The sequence below is a fragment of the Mustelus asterias genome, chromosome 18, assembly GCF_964213995.1.
Source record: "Mustelus asterias chromosome 18, sMusAst1.hap1.1, whole genome shotgun sequence".
Taxonomy (NCBI): Eukaryota; Metazoa; Chordata; class Chondrichthyes; order Carcharhiniformes; family Triakidae; genus Mustelus; species Mustelus asterias.
This window is the reverse complement of record NC_135818.1, coordinates 64,814,992-64,835,633: the sequence shown is the minus strand read 5'-3', so window position 1 is coordinate 64,835,633 and position 20,642 is coordinate 64,814,992. Positions and strand designations below refer to the sequence as shown.

The following is a 20,642-nucleotide window of genomic DNA, read 5'->3' as shown; positions in this document are numbered from 1 at the left end:
GGGACGCTGACCCAGTGTCCACTCGCCTATTCGTAACTTTACTTATTGAGAAATGTCACCCAATTACACGACCGTCACGAGGGAGCGCTACTGACATGCCCCTATTTAACACTGAGAATACTATTCCGGCAGCAGGAACACTTGTTTTTCTTGACATGAGTGCACCGAGCAGACTTGAAGAGGCTGATTTACACACAATTTAAACAGAGGGCGTTTCACCTATCCGCACACCTCCAGGAAATATCTGATCACAAGGTCAGACTCGGAAGGAAAATATGAAGTTAGAATGTATCCTTAACTTGCTATCAGATTGTCAGCCAAGGCTGCAAATGCCCTTCCTTGGCGCACAGAAGGAGAGGTTATTTCCCCCCCTCCATCCCGGGATCGGAGTTACTCTTCCTTTCTTTTCGTTTCAGTCGCTGTTCAGACCACCGTGCAAGCCTGTGACCCGAAGAGCAACGGGCACTACCCTGTGCCCAGGCTGTCTATCTCCTCCAGGACCACGGTGGTAGCCAGCATGGACAGTGGTCCCCAGTCATCGCCCACAGTCATGAAGTGGAAGACGGTGCTGGCTATCTTCGTGGTGGTTGTGGTTTACCTGGTGATCGGGGGCACGGTCTTCAGAGCTCTGGAGAAACCTTTCGAAAGCAAGCAGAAGAATAAGATCACGACGGAGAAATCCAACTTCCTTCGGAATCACCCTTGTGTAAACCCGGGAGAACTTGACGCGCTCATTGAGGTAAGGGAATGAACTCGTGTGTTGAGGTTCAACTGCGTGCATCTCCCGTATGCTAATGATCGGGTAAATAAATACATGCATTGTGATCAGCCAGAATTCTTCCCACCAAAAGCAAAGTGTTTAGACAGAAAGAGCTTGTTCGGTTTTGGTCAAGGGAAGCACTTTGATTTTCAGAGGGAGAAAGGGTCCTTGTTCAAACTTATAATGCCCAGACCTTCTTGGCAGACCATTCCGAGTTGCTTTCTACTCATAAAATCACCTTAATCTACAACTAACCACCAACAGGTACTTAGCATCAGGGAAGAATGTCAAATTGTTACAAATAAACATTTTTCCCCCAAATAAATACCTTTATTTTTCTTACTTATCTCAGTGGTCTTAAAGGTTGCACGCTGTCCATAGTTAAATAGCTAAACAAGCCCAGGTTAATTCATACGGGCGAAAGGTAACTTTTGAACAAAAGTCAGGTGGCGTGGTCACTCAAACACAACTACACCAATTTCACTTTGGATTTCGGCATTCATTTAATGCCGCACCATAACCTAACGCCGATTATCCCCTAATCTCCAATCAGTCCGTCGACAATGGTATTGCTCAGGCAAACTGTGAGGTGTATTTGGCATTTTGGGTCATCCATTTCGCCAGTGGCTGCCAGTCAGATTGCGCTACGTAGGATACAGGAAACAAAACAATGAAACAACAACATATGCTAAATCGTGCCGGTCTATTTTTTAAGCCAACAGCCGAACACAATATTACATTTAAACGAAGACTAACGAGCCCCTGTGCATTATCTTTTGTCCTGAATATAGAGAAAGACTTGCAATTAAATGCCCCTTTCACCACCTCAGAGTGTTCAAAAATGCTTTGCAACCTAGTGTAAGCGCTGCTATTAGGTAGGAAGCACAGCAGCCAATTTGCATGCAGCCAGGCCCCACACATAATCAAAAAAGTAACGGCTAGATAATCTTTTATTTAGTTATATTGGCTGGGGGGATCATTTCTGGTCAGGAATACATTTCGGCAGAACTCCCTAATTCCGGGGTGGCACAGTGGCATAAGTGGTTAGCACTGCGGCCTCACAGCACCAGGGACCCAGGTTTAATTCCTGGCTTGGGTCACTGTCTGTGTGGAGTTTGCACGTTCTCCCTGTGTCTGTGTGGGTTTTCTCCGGGTGCTCCAGTTTCCTCCCACATGTGCTGGTTGGGTGCATTGGCCATACTAAATTCTCCTTCAGTATACCCGAACAGCTGCCGCAGTGTGGCGACTAGGGGAATTTTACAGTGACTTCATTGCAGTGTTAATGTAAGCCTTGTGACAATAAATAAACTTTAAAAAAAATAGTAGTGAAAGTGGGCGATTGAAAAAATGAAACTGACACATATTGGGAATGTGCAGAATCAGAATTCCCGAAGAATAGTTCATGAAAGAAAGTTGAAAGTTTTCCCAGAATTAATTCCAAAAAAGGCAACCAATTGATACTTAGTAAGATTTGTAACAATATTTTTTGGGATTTCCCTAGTAACTTTGTTACAACTGATGTTGTCAGTTGAACAAATATCAAGATATGATTATCTGATGAAAGGCCATCAACCTGAAATGTTGACTCTACCTTCCATGGATGCTGCCTGATCCAAGTGTTTCCAGAATTTTCTGTTTCTAATATGTTTTAGTATGATCTGAAATATTCAAACCAGAAGTGACCAAACCATATGTACCACTTAACTGCATGCCATGAAACTCATCAGTTTGCATAACAGAGTATAAAAGACCAAACAAATAAAAATGCCGCTTCATTAAAGGAGGCAAGAGTTAAAAATGCATTAAAATACTTCCATCCCAGATGCATTACAAGATCATTTTAAATTTAATACGGCAGTTTCATCTTGCTGCTTGTTACTGGAATGGTCAACAGGAGAGTAGCACAGAATCTCTACAGTGCAGATGAAGGCCATTCAGCCCATCAAGGATTGGCTCTCTGAAAGTGCAATCCAGCTAGTCCCCATAACCATTCATAGCACATGTCCTTTCTTCTCAGATAGCAATCCAATTTCCCTTTGAATAGTTGGATCGAACCTATCTCTCCACCACCCTCTCAGGAAGTTTGTTCCAGGCTCCACTCACCATCTGGGTGAAAACGTTTTTCCGCACATCACTTTTACTTCTTTTGCCAATTTAAATTGAGTAACTTAACAACAACTTATATTTAAACGGAATCTTTAACATAATAAATTGTCTCGAAGTATTTCACAGGAGCATTAGAAATGCCACATTAGGTCTGATCACCAAATGATTGGAAATAAAAAGATAGGTTTTAAAGAGCGTCTTACAAGAGGAAAACAAGTAGAGAGGTGTAGGGATGGTAATTCAGAGTTTGGGACCTAGACAACTTCATGCACAGCTACCAGTGGTGGAGTGATTAAAATTGGGGATACCCAGTAACCCAGAATTAGGTGAGTGCAGGAACCTTGGAGAGTTGTGAGGCTGAAAGAGATTACAGAAAAAGGAGGGGCAAGGCTATGGAATGATTTGAGAACAATAATAAGAATTTTAAAATCAAGATTTTTTTAAACTAGGAACCAGGTCAGCAAAGGCAAGAGTAATAGATGAACAGGACTTGGTGTGAGTTAAATATGGCAGCAGTGTTTTGGATACCTTTAAGTTTTCAGAGCTTGGCATGTGGGAGATGAGTATTATGATTCCTGTTGAGACTGTTAATGGTTAAGGGGGAATTCGAACAGTCAGTGATTCACTGAAATAAATTATGCCATAGGATTTCATGTTTTTAATCGCAAGCAAATTTTACTGCTTATATAAGAAAATAAACAAAGCAAGCTCTACTGATTTAACATTATAGTTTTTCAAGATTTAGGCTAGAGTATATTCACTTTTCCTTTTAGAATTCAAGTCATGCTACTACTCTCTGGAATTTGCTTTTATTTCTCCTCGGTATTCTAGCTATTTGCTGAGGTACAAAATTTCGTAAGGATTCTTCCATTAGCTTTTGGCTAAGCAATCCTCCAACCTTTGTTCAAAACCTCACAACTGTGGATTTATCAGCTCCAGCTAAGGCTTCTCTGCATTCTCCATACTAATCACTAGTTTTTACAATGAAGGTTACTGCAGATTTATTCCTCTAGCTTCAAGCTAGGAAAAATTATACCCCTTTTCCATCAAGAACTTAGTCTCCAAACTGAACTCGAGCCTCCACCTGCATTCTTCATGTTGAATTATAAAGTTAATATTTTCTCTGCTTAAAGTGCAGGCCCGGCTAACATTTATCTTTTTTTCCACTTGGCTCAGTGAGCTCTAATACTATCTGTCTGTTCCCAAAATGAACTGCTGACTGCCTGCTTCTGGGAGCAAACACACACAGATTAACCTCACACAAAAGTATGGTTCCCTACAGCTTATCTCTGTAGCAGTATGGTGTACCTGGGATGTCCCAAACAGGAATTCACATTAATTAACACTCAGCTTCAAAACCAAACCTTTGATTCTGAGACCCACATGAATAAGTTAAATTTCTAATTAAGTCAGGATATTCTCCTTAGACTTACTGGTTCCACCAAGAAATTCCCTTGCTTACAAACAGCTTTTTAGTTTCTTTTCATCTGGGAGGGAGTTATGTAAATAATCTAAATCTTTTATTGAGGTAGGTGTTGACCTCCTGATTCTATCACAAGCATAGAAATGGATCATTCATTGTTTAAGTTTCTCCCTTCTAATTCTGACCTGATTAAATAAACACTCTGAACTGTAATTAGCCATGATCTGTTTGCCAATTCCACAGCCAAGTGTTACCATTGAATTAACATTTAAAACTTTAATCATCAGCCTAAGTATAAGTTATACCTCTAAACACACATGAGATATTCACATCAACCAGAAGTGCATTGGAATGGTTAAGTCTAGAGGTAATGAAGGCATGAATGAAGGTTTCAGATGGCAGCAGATGAGCTGAGACAAGGGCAAAATCGGACAATGTTAGGGAGATGCAAATTGACAGTGGTAGTGATGGTCCTAATGATGACACATGTATGAAGTTGGAACAAAAACAGAAAATGCTGGAAAAACTCAGCAGGTCTGACAGCATCTGTGGAGAGAGAATAGAGCCAATGTTTCAAGTTAGGATGACCCTTTGTCGGAGCTCTGATGAAGGGTCATCCTGAACCAAAACGTTGGCTCTATTTTCTCTCCACAGATGCTGTCAGACCTGCTGAGTTTTTCCAGCCTTTTCTGTTTTTGTTTCAAATTTTAGCATCCGCAGTATTTTGCTTTTACCCGAGGTTGGAAGCTCATCTTGGGGTTGATGTGACACCAAGGTTGTGAACAGACGAGCTTAATCTCAGACTGTTACTGGGGAGGGGGATGGAATCTGTAGTTTGGAAGCAGAGTTTGGAGTGAGGACCGAAAACAATGGCTTCAGTCTTCCCAGTGTTAATCGGAGGAGACATTTGCTCATCCAGTCCTGGATTTCTTGATAAGTAGCCTCATAATTTGGCGATAGTGGAGAAATCAAATAGAGGTGGCTCGTGAGGTAGAGCTGAGTGTCATGAGCATACAGGTGAAAACTAACACCACACTTTCATAAGGCTTTATGGGCCCTGTGCTCTATGGGACTTACACACAGTATTTTGAACAAAAGAGAAAATGCTGGAAAATCTCAGCAGGTCCGGCAGCATCTGTAAGAAGAGAAAAGAGCCGACATTTCGAGTCCAGGTGACCCATTGTCAAAGCTAAAAGGCATAGAAAATCAGAGATATTTATACTGCAGGGGGAGGGAATGAAAGATGAGTCGTAGCCATGGAAACCAGGGGAAAAGACTGCTAATAGCTGTCCACAGAGAGAATAAAGGGTGTGAATGGCCAAACGGCAGAGAAGCCGTAAGCTGTGACAGCTGAAGATGTTGGGGAGTGGGGGGGGAGGAAATGGAACAGAGATAGAGTGTAGAAAAGGGGAAGCGGGGGCAAGAAAAGGAAAGGGAAGGGGGATGAAGTAGGGGGAAAGAGTTGGGGGCAAGAAAAATGAAGAAAGACAATAAAGAAATAAAAGGTAGAGAGCAGTAAAAAATTAAATAACATAGAATGAAATCAAAGGGGGCCAAGGTGGGGTAGAGCAAATCATCTGAAGTTGTTGAACTCAATGTTGAGATCGGAAGGCTGTAAAGTGTCTAGCCGGAAGATGAGATGCTGTTCCTCCAGTTTGCGTTGGGCTTCACTGGAACATTGCAGCAGCCCAAGGACAGACATGTGGGCTTTTATCCAGTATTTTGAACACATCTGTAAAGCTATTTACCTGTGCTCTCACAGACAAATGCTTCTATTGCTTTATTGTGGATTATTTTTAAAGTACAATTTATTAATGTTGAATTGTTTCTTTCCAGCATGCAATTGAGGCTCTTGGCGCTGGAGTGAATCCTGTAGATAATTCAGCTAACAATACAAGTCACTGGGAACTTGGTAGTGCCTTTTTCTTTGCTGGGACTGTGATAACCACGATAGGTAATTTTAAAAAATGTTACCAATATTAATATTATATGTGAAAACAGTTTCACTACAATATAAAGCATTCCACAATATCTGTATGAAACTCTTCCCCTTTTATGTTTTACAATCCTCTTCTCTTCACACATAAACTAGATACATGCCTTACCAGTGGCGTAACTAAGAATGCAAATTTGGATGAGCCCTAACTTATGGTGGACAGGCACTGGCTAAGGTCTGCAGATCCCTCTTCTGATGCATATTTGCTTTGTTCCCTATGTTGAATATTATCTAATGAATGCACAAATGGAGTACGTATGACTCAAAATAAAAAAAAGTTTTTAAAAAATCATCTAGTTGAAGTGTTGGATCAAGCATTCTGAGTTAAAACTGAAGCGTGTTTAAGATCCACAAATTATGCTGATTGCAACAGCACTGAAAACACTCTGCTGTAAACCATACATACACAAAAAACTTATCTCTGATACCATTTTCTTCCCGTTCTTCCCATTAATTTACTCTAAAAGTTTGTTGCCATTCTTGAATTTGCTACCAATTTGGGGGAAACACACAGTGCAATAATAACAAGTATACTCCTTTTCTGTACCCATCCTTTCTTCACATTGATTACATTATTCCTGTTTGTGGGAGGCCCAGAGTCTAGCGAGTGGAGCAGCCATCTTTGAATGGCTCTGCCCTCTCCATTGAGCTTCCCTGTTAGTGCTTGATCGGATCGTCTTCTGTTCCCTGTCACAGCACCACAACATCCACTTTGGGCAAAAAGGCAAGGAGCAGGTCCCAAATTCACCCCAGCCAGAATAGGGATCAAGCACTGTGCTATTTGCACCAATTTCCTTTATGTATCCTTTCTTGGGATATGGGCATCAATGGCATTTGCTGCCTTTTGAAAATGGCCATTTCAGACCAGTTGAGGGTGTCTGATTTCCCTCTCTGGAGTACATTACTGAACCTGATGGGTTTTTACAACAATCGATGACGGTTTCATGGTCACTGTTATTGAGACTAGCCTTCAGTTCCAGATTTTGTCAATTGAACATAAATTCCACCTGCTGCCGTGTCACCAGAACATTAGCCTGGGCCTCTGGGTAACTAGCCCAGTGACATTGGCACTATGCCACCATCTCCCCACTATCTAATCCACACTAGCTGTCCCCAAAAAGGAGTCCAAGCTGTTGTTGCAACATGTATTTTACAGTCCCGAGCGATGAGTAGGTGATGGTAGAGGTTCCAATTTTCTTTCCATCACATGGGTGACCAGGAATCTATCCTATATCTTACCACCTACCTACTGGTACATATTGGAAGAATTTACAAATTGACAATCTGTTTGACCACATTATGAGCACACCTTCCATCAAGTCTTGGAGTGGAACTTGAACTTGGAGCAGGACCTGAACCTCGAGCTACTGGCTTAGAGGCAGGGACACTATCCAATGCACCACAAGATTTCCTGTGTCTTAATCAAATAGCGAGGAGCAATCCATTCCTGAAAAGTACTCATATGTTTAATGAATCTGGAGCATCATATCATACAGGATAAAAAGTGTTGGGTGAATCCAAAGGGAGTGTAAAGAAAGACTTATATTTATGTAGCAACTTCCACAATATCAGAAGCCACCAAAAGTACTTTACAGCCAATGGAATACTTTTGAAATGTAGCCACTGTTATAATGTAGGAAAGGTAACAACTAATTTGCACACAGCAAAGTCCCACAAACAGAATTGTGATAATGATTACATAACCTGTTGGTTGAGAGATGAAAGGGACTTTCTGACAGTATACACAGTACCTGATTGATGTCCTCCTGGTGGGCTGTGCAAAAAGAAACACAAAATAAAAATGCCACCTTGTAAAAAAGCATACAGATACCTTACACCCAGCAACATCCCCCATCTTCACCTCATCAAGATAAATTCAACACTTGTCAAGAAGTAGTCAGTCATGTGATTGTGACACTAGTAAGAATAACAACTGTTACTGTTGGTCCCTGTTGGCTCAGTTGTGATGTGAATGGTGTAAAGTTAGTGAGGCTATTCAGTAATATTGACAGTGATGATGGACGATGATATAGATTATGTCATGGTCTGAAACTCTTCCTCTTCTTGCCTTTCTCCCTCTCACCTATCAAAGCTTTCACAGTTTTTATACACATTGCCTTCCTCAGGTCTTGAACTTACAAAACAAACAAAAAGAACCAAACACAGCGGGCATTGGCTAATGGTGATCTGTGCATTAGATTCAGCTACCAGACATCTCCAGCCTCAACACCTCCATTCCTTAGACCTTTACACTCTAATCAGTGATCAGTGCTGGTACCTCAACTGTTTTCAATATGTATAAATGACATGGATGAAGGGATGGCTGCCAAATTTGATGATCGCACAAAGATAGGTAGGAAAGTAACTTGTGAAGCGAACATAAGGAAGCTATTAAAAAGATTTGGGTAGGTTAAGGGACTGGACAAAGACCTGGCAAATGGGGTATAATGTGAAAAAATGTGGAATTGTCCATTTTGTCAGTGAGAATAAAAAATAAGCATATTATCTAAATGGTGCAAGATTGCAGAGCTCTGAGATGCAGAAGGATGTGGGTGTCTTAGTGCATGAATCATAAAATGCTAATGTGCAGTAACAGCAAGTAATCAGGAAAGCTAATAGAATGTTATTATTTATTGCAAGGGGAATTGAGTACAAAAGTAGGGACATTATGCTTCAGTTGTACAGTTACTAACGTGATCATATTTGGAGTACTGTGTACAATATTAGTCACCTTATTTGAGGAAGGAAGCAGTTCACAGATTGTTTACCAGACTAATACCTGGTATGGCTGGATTATCCTGTGAAGAACGATTGGACAAACTAGGCTTGTATCTACAGGAGTTTAGAAGAGTAAGAGGTGACTTGATTGAAAATTTGAGAATTGCAAGGGATCTTGACAGAGGTTTAATGCAGATCTTTGTTCCGATGAATATATTGGCTGCAAAACAGCCTTGAATTTCATTTGGGCCTCTGATTTCCCCCCTGTGACGGTGTCAGTTATATCAGAGATGTGCAGAGAATGTTTCCTCTTGTGGGAGAATCTAGAATTAGTGGTCACTGTTTAAAAATAAGGCGTTGCCCATTTAAAAGGGAGATGAGGTGAAAATGCTTTTCTCTCGGAAGCTTTTGAGTCTTTGGAACTTTCTTGCTGAAAGGATGGTGGAAGCAGAGTCTTAGAGTATTTTTAAGGCAGAGGCGGATAGATTCTTAATTAGCAAGGGGATGATAGGTTATCGGCGGTAGGCGGGATGCAGATTTGAGGTTACTATCAGATTGGCAATGATCTTATTAAATGGCAGAGCAGGCTTGAGGGGCTGAATGGCCTATTCCTGCACTTTGTTCTTATGTTCATATGTTCGTGTACCACTGGTTGTTTTACCAACAAATCCACATCACTCATTAGTTGTCTGCGCATTGGCTTAGTGTTCGTTCTTCTTTTAAATTACAATTTAAAATTATTTCAATTGTTTCAAATTGAAACTTGGCTGCTTTTTCTCTTGTTAACTTGGAGCAGAAAACTTCTGACATCACTCACAAAGTGGTTCAGAGCTAATGGGTTATTGGAGAATTTTCCTCCTTTTTTAAATCCCAATTTGGAATGACAGGGAGAAATCTCATAATATCATCTGTGCAGTTCATTTCCCTACCTGAGCTTCCTCACTCGCCACTTCCTCACACACTAGACTTTTTTGGTTGACTGAGGGAAACTACGATGCTGAATGCACCACTGTATATGGACCATTGAAAATCACTGGATTTTGAAGCATTTACAGTCCAGTATTTACACAGGCTTAGATTTGGATGGACCTGCTGCTAATTTGGTGGAACATCTGAAGCCCTGCACTTTATTGTAATATCTTTCAATTAAGGGAAAACAAACTTTAAGCTAAGTCCCCTTGAGAATAAGTACTTGCTGCAAATGTAAAATTACATATATTTTACAGAAACACAGGATCGCTACGTTGCAGGAGGGGCCCATTTGGCCCACTCTGCCTGCTCTGGCTCTCTAAATGAGCATTGGTATTTAGTGCCATTTTCCTGCCTTTTCCCATAGCCTTGCATGGTGTTTCTAATTAAATAATCATCTAATGTCCTCTTGAATGCCTTGATTGAACCTGCCTGCACCACATTTCCAGATAGTGCATTCCAGACCCGAACCTCTTGTTCATGATTTTGAACATCTCTATCAAATCTCCTCTTAGCCTTCTTCTCTCCAAGGAGAACAATCCCAATCTTTCCAATCTATCCTCATAACTGAAGTTTCTCATCCCTGAAATCATTCTTGTAAACTTCTGCACCCTCTCCAATGCATTCACATCCTTCCTATAGTGTGGCATCTAGAACTGTACACAATACTCCAGCTGAGGACTAATTATTGTCATATATGTTTTGCATAACTTCCTTGCTCTTGTCCTGTATACCCCATTAATAAAGCTCAGTATACTGTATGCCTTATTAACTGCTCCCTCCACCTTCAATGATCTATGAACATGTACACCTAGATCCCTCTGCTCCTCCTTAAGAATTTTACCCCCTTTGTTTATAAAGTTCCACCTCACATTTCTCTGCATTGAACTTCATCTGCCACCTTTCTGCCCACTCCACAAACTTGTCTATGTCCTTTTGAAGTTCTATATATCCTCCTCACAGTTTGCAATGCTACCAAGTTTTGCGCTACCCACAAATTTTGAAATTGTCCTCGGCACACCAAGGTCTAGGTCATCAATACATATCATGAAAAGCAAGGGTCTCAATACCCACCCCCTGGGGAACTCCACTACAAATCTTTCTCCAACCTGAAAAATATCCATTAACTATTTTTCTCTGCTTCCGATTATTCAGCCAATTTTGTATCCACATTGCTACTGTCCCTTTTATTCCATGAGCTATAACTTTTCTCACTAGTGTGTTGTGTGGCACTGTATCGAATGCCTTTTGAAAGTCCATGTAACCACATCAACTGCATTACCCTCATTGACCCTTTCTGTTACCTCCTCAAAAAAGTTTGTTAAATGTGATTTCCCCTTTAGAAATCCACGCTGCCTCTTCCTAATCAACCCACATTTTCCATGTGATTACTAATTCCATCCTCAATAATTGTTTCTAAAAGCTTCCTCACTACTGAAGTTAAAGTGACTGGTTTGCAATTGTTGGGCGTATCCTTACAGTCTTTTTTGAACAAGGGCATAATATCTGCAATTTTCCAACCCTCTGGCACCTTCCCTGGTTCTTGAAAAGACTGGAATATTATGGCCAGTGCCCCTGCAATTTCTACTCTCATTTCCTTTGATATCTTTGGATGCATCTCATCTGGTTCTGGTGCCTTGCCAACACTTCCTCCTTATCAATTATTTCCTCCTCTGTTACCTGAATAGCTTCTACCTCCTTGGCAAAAACAGATACAAAGTATTCATTTAATACCTCAGCCATGCTCCCTGCTTCCATGTGTAAATTCCCCTTTAGGTCTCCCTTTTTACCATACTCATCTTTTTACTACCCTTTTACAATATATATACCTATAGAATATTTTGGGATGCACCTTTATATTGGCTGCCAGTCTTTTTTCATAATCCTTCATCATTAGCCCTCTACTCTGGAACCTTTTTTTACTAAATCTCACCATTTTTCTACCACTTCCTTTCTTGAGAAACCTCCTGAAAACCCATCTCTAGTTGTGCCTTCACTTATCTTTTATTGCTCAGTGGCTGTTTCTTTTCCATAAAGAAGGCTCGCTGCATTAAAAGGTCAAATAAGTGTTTTGGTTTGGAATCAGCATATGTGAATTAGCATTGTAATAGAGAATGCATTTATGATCTGAATTGACAACTCTAACATTCAATCTTTTAAATACCCAATTTGAAACATAAAGGCATTGTATGTTGGAAGAACACTATACACTATTCTGGTCTGCTGCACCCCCAAGGAAACATTGTGGGTGGAAATTTACAAATACCCTGGGAGCGGGCTGGCAGGTGGGGAGGCTGCAAAATTTGGTGCCATGGCAGCAGCCCATGCCTATTGCTTAGCTGTCTCCACTGTTAGTTTACCAGTGGTGTGTGTGGTGTGGACAGTTCACCCACTCTTGGGCCATTGAGACCTAATAAGTGGCCACTTTAGGGCCTCTTCCTGCTGCCGCTGCTATTTTACCAGCAGCATCAGGAGGCATCAATGCCATGTGGCAAGGCTGCCGGGCACTCTTGGTGATGCTGCTGGAACTAGAGAGCCTCCAGCCATTTGATTGGCTAGCTGCTCTTGGAGGTGGGGCTATCTCCCAGAATCCCTACAGTGCAGAAGGAGGCTATTCGGCCCATCAAGTTGGCACCGACCCTCTGACAGAGCATCTCAGCCAGACCCACCCTCATACCCTATCCCCATGCATTTACCCGCTAACCTATGTATCTTGGGACACTAGGGGGCAATTTAGCATGGCCAATCCATCAAGTGGGGGCAGAAATCTCGCCCTGAGCTAGATAACAGTCTGACAGCTGTAAAATCAGCTCAAGACCAACCGACCAAATGGCGGTGAGCACACCCCTGATTTAAGGTGAAGGCAGTAAGAGTTTTAACAACACCAGGTTAAAGTCCAACAGGTTTATTTGGTAGCAAATGCCATTAGCTTTCGGACCGCAGCTCCTTTGTCAGATGGAGTGGAAATCTGCTTTCAAACAGGGCACAGAGACACAAAATCAAGTTACAGAATACTGATTAGAATGCGAATCTCTACAGCCAACCAGGTCTTAAAGATACAGACAATGTGAGTGGAGGGAGCAGTAAGCACAGGTTAAAGAGATGTGTGCTGTCTCCAGACAGGACAGCCAGTGAGATTCTGCAAGTCCAGGAGGCAAGCTGTGGGGGTTACTGATAATGTGACATAAACCCAAGATCCCGGTTTAGGCCGTCCTGATGTGTGCGGAACTTGGTTATCAGTTTCTGCTCAGCGACTCTGCGCTGTCGTGTGTCGTGAAGGCCGCCTTGGTGAACACTTGCCCGAAGATCAGAGGCTGAATGCCCGTGACTGCTGAAGTGCTCCCCCACAGGAAGAGAACAGTCTTGCCTGGTGATTGTCGAGCGGTGTTCATTCATCCGTTGTCGTAGCGACAACAACTACGACAATGGATGAATGAACACCGCTCGACAACCACCAGGCAAGACTGTTCTCTTCCTGTGGGGGAGTACTTCAGCGGTCACGGGCATTCAGCCTCTGATCTTCAGGTAAGTGTTCTCCAAGGCGGCCTTCACGACACACGACAGCGCAAAGTCGCTGAGCAGAAACTGATAACCAAGTTCCGCACACATGAGGACGGTCTAAACCGGGATGTTGGATTTATGTCACACTATCAGTAACCCCCACAGCTTGCCTCCTGGGCTTGCAGAATCTCACTGGCTGTCCTGTCTGGAAACAATCCACATCTCTTTAACCTGTGCTTAATGCTCCCTCCACTCACATTGTCTGTATCTTTAAGACCTGGTTGGCTGTAGAGATTCGCATTCTAATCAGTATTCTGTAACTTGATTTTGTGTCTCTGTGCCCTGTTTGAGAGCAGATTCCCACTCCATCTGACGAAGGAGCAGCGCTCCGAAAGCTAATGGCATTTGCTACCAAATAAACCTGTTGGACTTTAACCTGGTGGTGTTAAAACTCTTACTGTGTTTACCTCAGTCCAACGCCGGCATCTCCACATTAAGGTGAAGGGACAGGCCCGATGCCTCCACATAAACTTCAACCCCACATCACAGCTCAAATGAATGTTTTGGTTTGTCATCAGCAAATGTAAATCGGTATTGTAAAAGAGAATGCATTTATGATCCAAATTGACAACTCTTACCATTCAATCAGGGTGAAACAAAGGGACCTACAGTACACAACCAAATCTTTGAAAATGTTTTTCATGATATCCTGTAAAGATTCATTTTAAATTCAATGTCTATCAACTAAAGCTTCCATGCTTTTCTGTAACTATTAAAAGTGATAATAGTAAGGATAGAAGACATTTATAGCCATGCTTTTAGTTTATAATCATCTTAGTCAATAAGTAAATCAATTATTGTTGAATTTTGGGATCATTATTTAAAGCTATTTTAGAGGTAAAATGCATTTGGTGACAAAAAATTCTTATAACAATGTACAGAGAGATGGAATATGGTACATTCTGCAAATTTGTAGCATGATTGGCATCTAGAAATGAAAAGTATGCTGTTCTTCCAGCAAGACTCACAGACTGACCTCACAATAGGTGACTAGAATTTTAGTTGTTGTCAGCATTATAATTGTATTAACAGGTAAGGAGTGTACTTAATTTTCAAAAGGCTTTTTTCGAACTACTAATCAAAAGAGAAATAGATTCAAAGTGTGGTGCTGCATTTATACCAAAATTTTATCAGTACCTGAAAAGAAAGAGGTGAAGCTCCTTCATCAGTGCTGGTTCTATAAGGTTCGGATGAAGACTTTCCATTCAGGCAGGATATTTCAGGTGGTGGGGTTCCCCATCCCACCACTGAAAATGTCAGTGAGTAATACACCCCCACTCCTGCTGACTATCCCGCAGCCATATAACATTCTGTAGAGTGTTAATTGGCTTCAAAGAACAGTACAGCACAGGAAACAGGCCCTTCGGCCCTCCAAGCCTGTGCCGCTCCTTGGTCCAACTAGACAAGGCAAGCTTTCCACCCCCAACTGGACAGCAAGTCTCGCTTCAGAGAGCTACTGGCCAATCTGATTTGCCAGCAGCTCTTGTCCCAGTAGCATTAGGAAATGAGGAACTGGAGTAGGCCATTCAGCCCCTCAAACCTGTTTTGTGCGACAGAGAAAAACCAATTTTATAACTAAGCAAATTTTAAATTACAAATTAAATTCAATGATAATTGATCAACAATTTACTATAATAGTAGAACCAGTATTCAAAGCTCCATTGAGATGTGCCTTGGTAATTAGCTAAACATAGATACTTTTGCGCATGTAGATTAGGTCTAATTAGCATAATATATTCATGTATTATCTATAATGGCATAACATTTACAACCTTCATGTACTATAAACAAAGAATGCACAATTAATAACATGAAGAGTTAATGCTGGTACCATTCATTTCTCATGCTTATTTTCTCCCTAATATGCAGGCAAAGTAAAAACTACAGAACAAAAATAGATTTTTTGACACTATATTTCAATCCATCATCTCTGAACTGTTTCTTCTGGGACATCACTGATTTTATCGGTTGAACATTTCTGTTGGGTACACAGGACATTCAGATTTCAAAATAAGGTATCAATGCTTCAGAATCTACACAGAGAAACTGAATATCAATTTTGGATTACTGCGGTTTCTAACCAGAACTCTAATTGTGGATTCTAAGATAAATGATTATATGCACTTCTTGCATTGCTGCAGTACATTGAACTCACCTAACTTTTTTAGGACTGAACTAATTATATAATTTCTGAAAAGTATATATTTTTTGTTTCTGAAGTAAGGGTTAAGACATTTGGGAGCAAAAGATAGAGTAGTAGTTTAATTGTGCAGGTTAATAGTTCACTGATCTAAACCCCGGTTGCCACTTCCATGCTATATCTTTTACCTAGATCTCCGAACTGTTTGATGATATGGTGCATTAATTCCTGCCAACTATTCATTAAGTAGCAGGAGATCAGCATGTCTTTATCGTTATATCCCAAAAATATGTTCTTGTTTATTTTAATAGGTTATGGGAATATTGCACCCAGTACTGAAGGAGGGAAAATATTCTGCATCTTGTATGCATTATTTGGAATTCCTCTCTTCGGCTTTCTGTTAGCAGGAATTGGGGATCAATTGGGCACAATCTTTGGTAAAAGTATTGCAAGAGTGGAGAAAGTATTCAGAGTAAGTTGACAGTTATTCATTATTCTATTATGTAATTTTATGCACTATGGACTCTATGTTCATTCTCAGGCGGTTTTAACATAGCAAACAGATTAACAAAGTACAAATTGAATATGCATTTAGCAAAGGTTACATCTTTATAGATTCGAACGTTCACATGTTTCATTCTATTAATATAACATCGTTCTCCCTTCATCAGAAAAATTAATAGCTCACACTTCCTTTGGTGCAATATGAGAGAATGATCCACATATGAACAGATAGCAAAATAACTACAACAATCAAAGTAGAAATCTTGACCAAAGCATTGTCTTTCTTTAATGGAACAAAGATGCCAAAGAACAAATAATATTATACTAAAGTATCCAGGAACTACACTCCAATGGTGTTATTATATATTTGAAATTATTTTTGCAAAGTGGACACATTGACAAAGCCACCATTTATTACTCCCGAGAAAATAGCAGTGAGCCTTATTCTTGAACTGCTGCATAATTGTCTTGATAAAACTGAATGGCTTGTTGGGGCATTTAATGGGCAGTTAAGAGTCAACCATGTTGGTTTTGGACTTGAATAAATGTATAAACCAGAGCAGGTAATGATGACGGATCTCCTTTCCTAAAGGACATTCGTGAACCAGTTGAGTTTTTACAACAGCTTTGTTGTCACTTTTATTGGTACTAGCTATTTATTTCTAGAATTTTAAAAAACTGAATTCAAGTTCCCAAGTGCCCATTGCCTTGCTCTCCAGCTTATTAACCCAGTAACAAATTAATACACTTCCATTACCAATGTCACTCAAATTATTTTTCAGCTACTGAAATTATGAAAAGAAAATGCATTATCATTAAGTAATAATGTAATATTACATAGACTTAAAGTAAAGCGCCCTTGAAGATGCCACACCCAGAACCAAGAATATTCATTAGCCTCAAAACCCTTCTTGTTTGAAGTTAAGTTGACATTCTTAGGTACTAGATGGCTATTTTGTTAAGACCCCAAAATAGATACCAAAACATATCTATTCTATCCTGAATATAGAATCATAGAATCCCTACACTGCAGAAGGGGACCATTCAGCCCATTGCGTCTGCACTGACTCTCCGAAAAAGTATCTTACCCAGCCCGCGCCCCAGTTTGAAAATTTAATATTGTTACAATCTCAGTAGAGATAAATAACTTGTCAAAATAAACTCGAAATCCCAGTTATTAATCAAAATACTTAAATCACAAATTTCACATTTTGAACACAAACATTTACTGTACAAGATTTAAACAAAGCAGGTGCTAATGCACATGCCTTAAACCCAAAGATCTCAACAGAACACTTCTCATTCCGCTTTTATTTCCATCCAAGAGTTCCCCTGTACTTCACAGGATCTTGAAGGTTCTTTCACTTCCCCTTTGACCAAACCAAGGTGTGCCGCCACTCTCAGGAATTCACTTTGATTTTCCTCAGTGTCTCCACTATTTTCTGAGGTATGAGATTTCTTGAGGTCCTTCCACTAGCATCTGGCTAAATAAACCCTCGAACTTTCTTTCAACATCTCATGATTGCGGACGCCCCAGTTCAAGCATGGGCCCCACTGCAATCTTATTCAGTGACGTCAAATCAGAAAAGACCCTTGGTTTCTGATAGCCCTTTGCTCCTAGTTCCAGCTGCTTTACAACTCCTGGCAGATTTTGTCTCTGTATCAAAGATGCTCCAAAGCTGACTGCCTGTTTCTGTGAGAAATCACCCAGATAAAACATTAAAAAACCTCCCTTTAAATCTACCCTCATGGCAATGTAGCATACCTGGGATGTCTCAAATAGAAACTTAAACTAATAATCTCCAATTCCAAAACTTCTCCTTTGTTCTGGGAAACCACTTCAATATGCTACATTCTAAAATTTCAATCCTCAGCCTGAAAGTGACCTGCCTTAAAAAATGAATCATAAAATTCTATATTTGTTACAGTGCTTGGGGTGTGAATTAATTCTCTTGATTACTACAACAGGAAACTGAATGAATACCATTAACTTAACTAAGTCACGACAGATTATAAGTAGCAGGAATTTAAAGCTTTTCTGCAAGTAAAATTCTTATGAAAGTTTTTATCAGGCAATGTACAGCTCATAGAATGTCATCACAAGGGCAGATGTGACTTTGTAGCTAACAACAAAGTACTTGTGTTTTGCTGTATCTTAATTTAAGTTACTGCTCGTTTAACCCAATTTTAAACAATGAAGGAATAAATGTTAGCTGTAATGGCTGTCCATGAAGCAAATTCATAATTCCACAGAACCTTTTCAAAGACTACTTCATGAAACAACATGTGTGACAGTACATTATTACATGCAGTGGAAGGATATGTGTTTTCATCTTCAATTCCCCATGTGGTATTGGTTGTAGCATCAGTGGAGTTGAGGCCTTTCTTCATATAGAATACTGCAAAATTGAAGGTATATCACCTCAGGTGACTGTTAATACATCATTGCAAATGGTTATGAGCTGCCAGGTAGCAAAGCCACCATTGCACTCTCTAAACAAAAGAATGCTGTGTGACACCTTTAGACCTAAAGAGGATAGAATACAAAGTAAAACACATTTTAAAAAGGGATCATCTTGCATTATTGTGTAAGAAGTATGTTGCAATCCTTGGTCCTTCTTAAAGAAATTAGATTTTCTGGCAGAATATGAGTAATTCAGGAGCCATTGTAGTCACAATCCCCACATTTGGCTAAATGTGTACCTTTCTTTTATTTGTAATTGTTAAAACCTGTGAAATTATTAAACAACATCCTAACCTTGAAGGAAACATCGAAATGTGGAACACATCCTTTTCCAGTTCTTATGAACAGTTGAATCTGATTTGATATATTAATATCAATGAATATCAATGTCATTATCAATAAGTCATTAAAGATCTAGTGTGTAATATGTAGTGGTTGCAAAAATTCCAAAGAGAAGTGAAATTTCAGTCATAACATTTTAATAATTGTATTTTAATTATAAATATATGAATCATCAGACTAAATTTGCACATTTACCAAGGCAATCAATTATAACAGCTGTTATGGTTCAGATCAGAAACTCCAAAGTGTTTTATGAAGCCTGCCTGGATACTAAGTTTTGCATCTTGAATTTGACTAAGATAAGCACGATATGTTTCACTTCAGGTATGATTCAAATGACCCACTAGGAAGCTTTTATCAAACAAAGTTTATTTAAGCATATAGTTAACATGTATGGAAAGAAAATTAGCAATAACTTTTATCAATTAAAAACAAAAAGAAAACAACCACAATAATGTATAACCCTTAACAAACATATCTAAGATGTTCCAATCAAACCAATCCCATAAACAAAACCCTTTAAACAAGTTCAACACACAAAGTCTAATGCTCACGTGATACTGGAATTGAGTCCTTTGGGTGAGGTCTGTAGTTCTCTGGATAGACTTGGAACAGTTGAAGTCAGAACAGCTTCCCAAAACACCAGGGGCTCTAGGCATTCTCCCCTTCAGAAAGGCAAGATCTTGCTTTTAGATGACCAGCAGAATTTCCAAAACCAGGGAAAGAGAGAGAGAGAAAGATTTCTTTCCAGCTTGCTGTCCCTTCTAAAACCAAACTAAACAGCAGCTCAAACTGAAAATGAAATAACTCCAGTCCACCTGACCTGCCAACCAATTTTTCCCCTAGCAATGCAGAGTCACAAACATCCCAGTAAAAATAAACAAACCAGTTTAAGCAGCAATAAAAAGGCTCCTCTAGACAAACCAGTGCCATAATGAGAAAACAACTGAAAGAAAAAAGGCCTGCTTACAACTGCAGAAGACATGATTTAGTAAAAAACATCTCTTAAAGGTACACTAACTTCACACAGCCCATACATTGAAAAGATCTTGTCCTAAGTTGTTTGTGGAGATTTTAAAGACAAAACAGATTTGCATCTTTAAATCCTGGCTTGACAGTTCATGAAATATCGTACACTAGCCAGCAGTTCTTCCAATTGATCTATCTCCATCTGAGCTCAGAAACTAATGTCCATCAAGATTCAAATTAGTTTTTCTCAATGGGCATGTTTATCAGGTTCTGGCCTGACTGCTGGACAGAGCGCTGCGTAACAGTGCAGACCAAAATTAACCCTTCCGCACTTTGTCATTCAGTTGCGAAGGTACACTGATGATGGAGAATTCTATGAAAAAGGCTATCATGCCTTTTGGGGAATTAATTAAGAGATATCAGATGTAGAGGAAATGGAGACAAAGTTGGGGGTTAAAGTCCCAGTCAGTTCTGGGGCCAGATTGTCTGAATGGGGACTGGGAAATTGATTTTATTTCCAAAGGGTATATATAATTCATGGGTTGATCTTAGATCTGATTCTTCCCCCCCCCCCCCCCCCCCACTCATCCCATCCCCAAACAAGTTCAAGTGTGTCAATCTTGAGGAGTTCCTGTGTTGCTCTGGGAATTTTGTCATTTACACCCTTAAAGGGTTTCATTGGCACTCATG

General features: G+C 40.1%; 1 protein-coding gene across 1 annotated transcript in view; it reads left to right on the top strand.

Annotated features, from left to right (window-relative positions):
* The first annotated feature begins 258 nt into the window (after positions 1-258).
* Positions 259-20,642, top strand: part of LOC144506847 (potassium channel subfamily K member 10-like) — a 36,877-nt gene continuing 16,493 nt past the window's right edge. Inside the window, exons 1-3 of the mRNA XM_078233202.1 lie at positions 259-739; positions 6,126-6,243; positions 15,985-16,145. Coding sequence (XP_078089328.1) covers positions 518-739; positions 6,126-6,243; positions 15,985-16,145 — 501 coding nt within the window. The 5' untranslated portion in view covers positions 259-517. The remainder of the gene's footprint in view (positions 740-6,125; positions 6,244-15,984; positions 16,146-20,642) is intronic.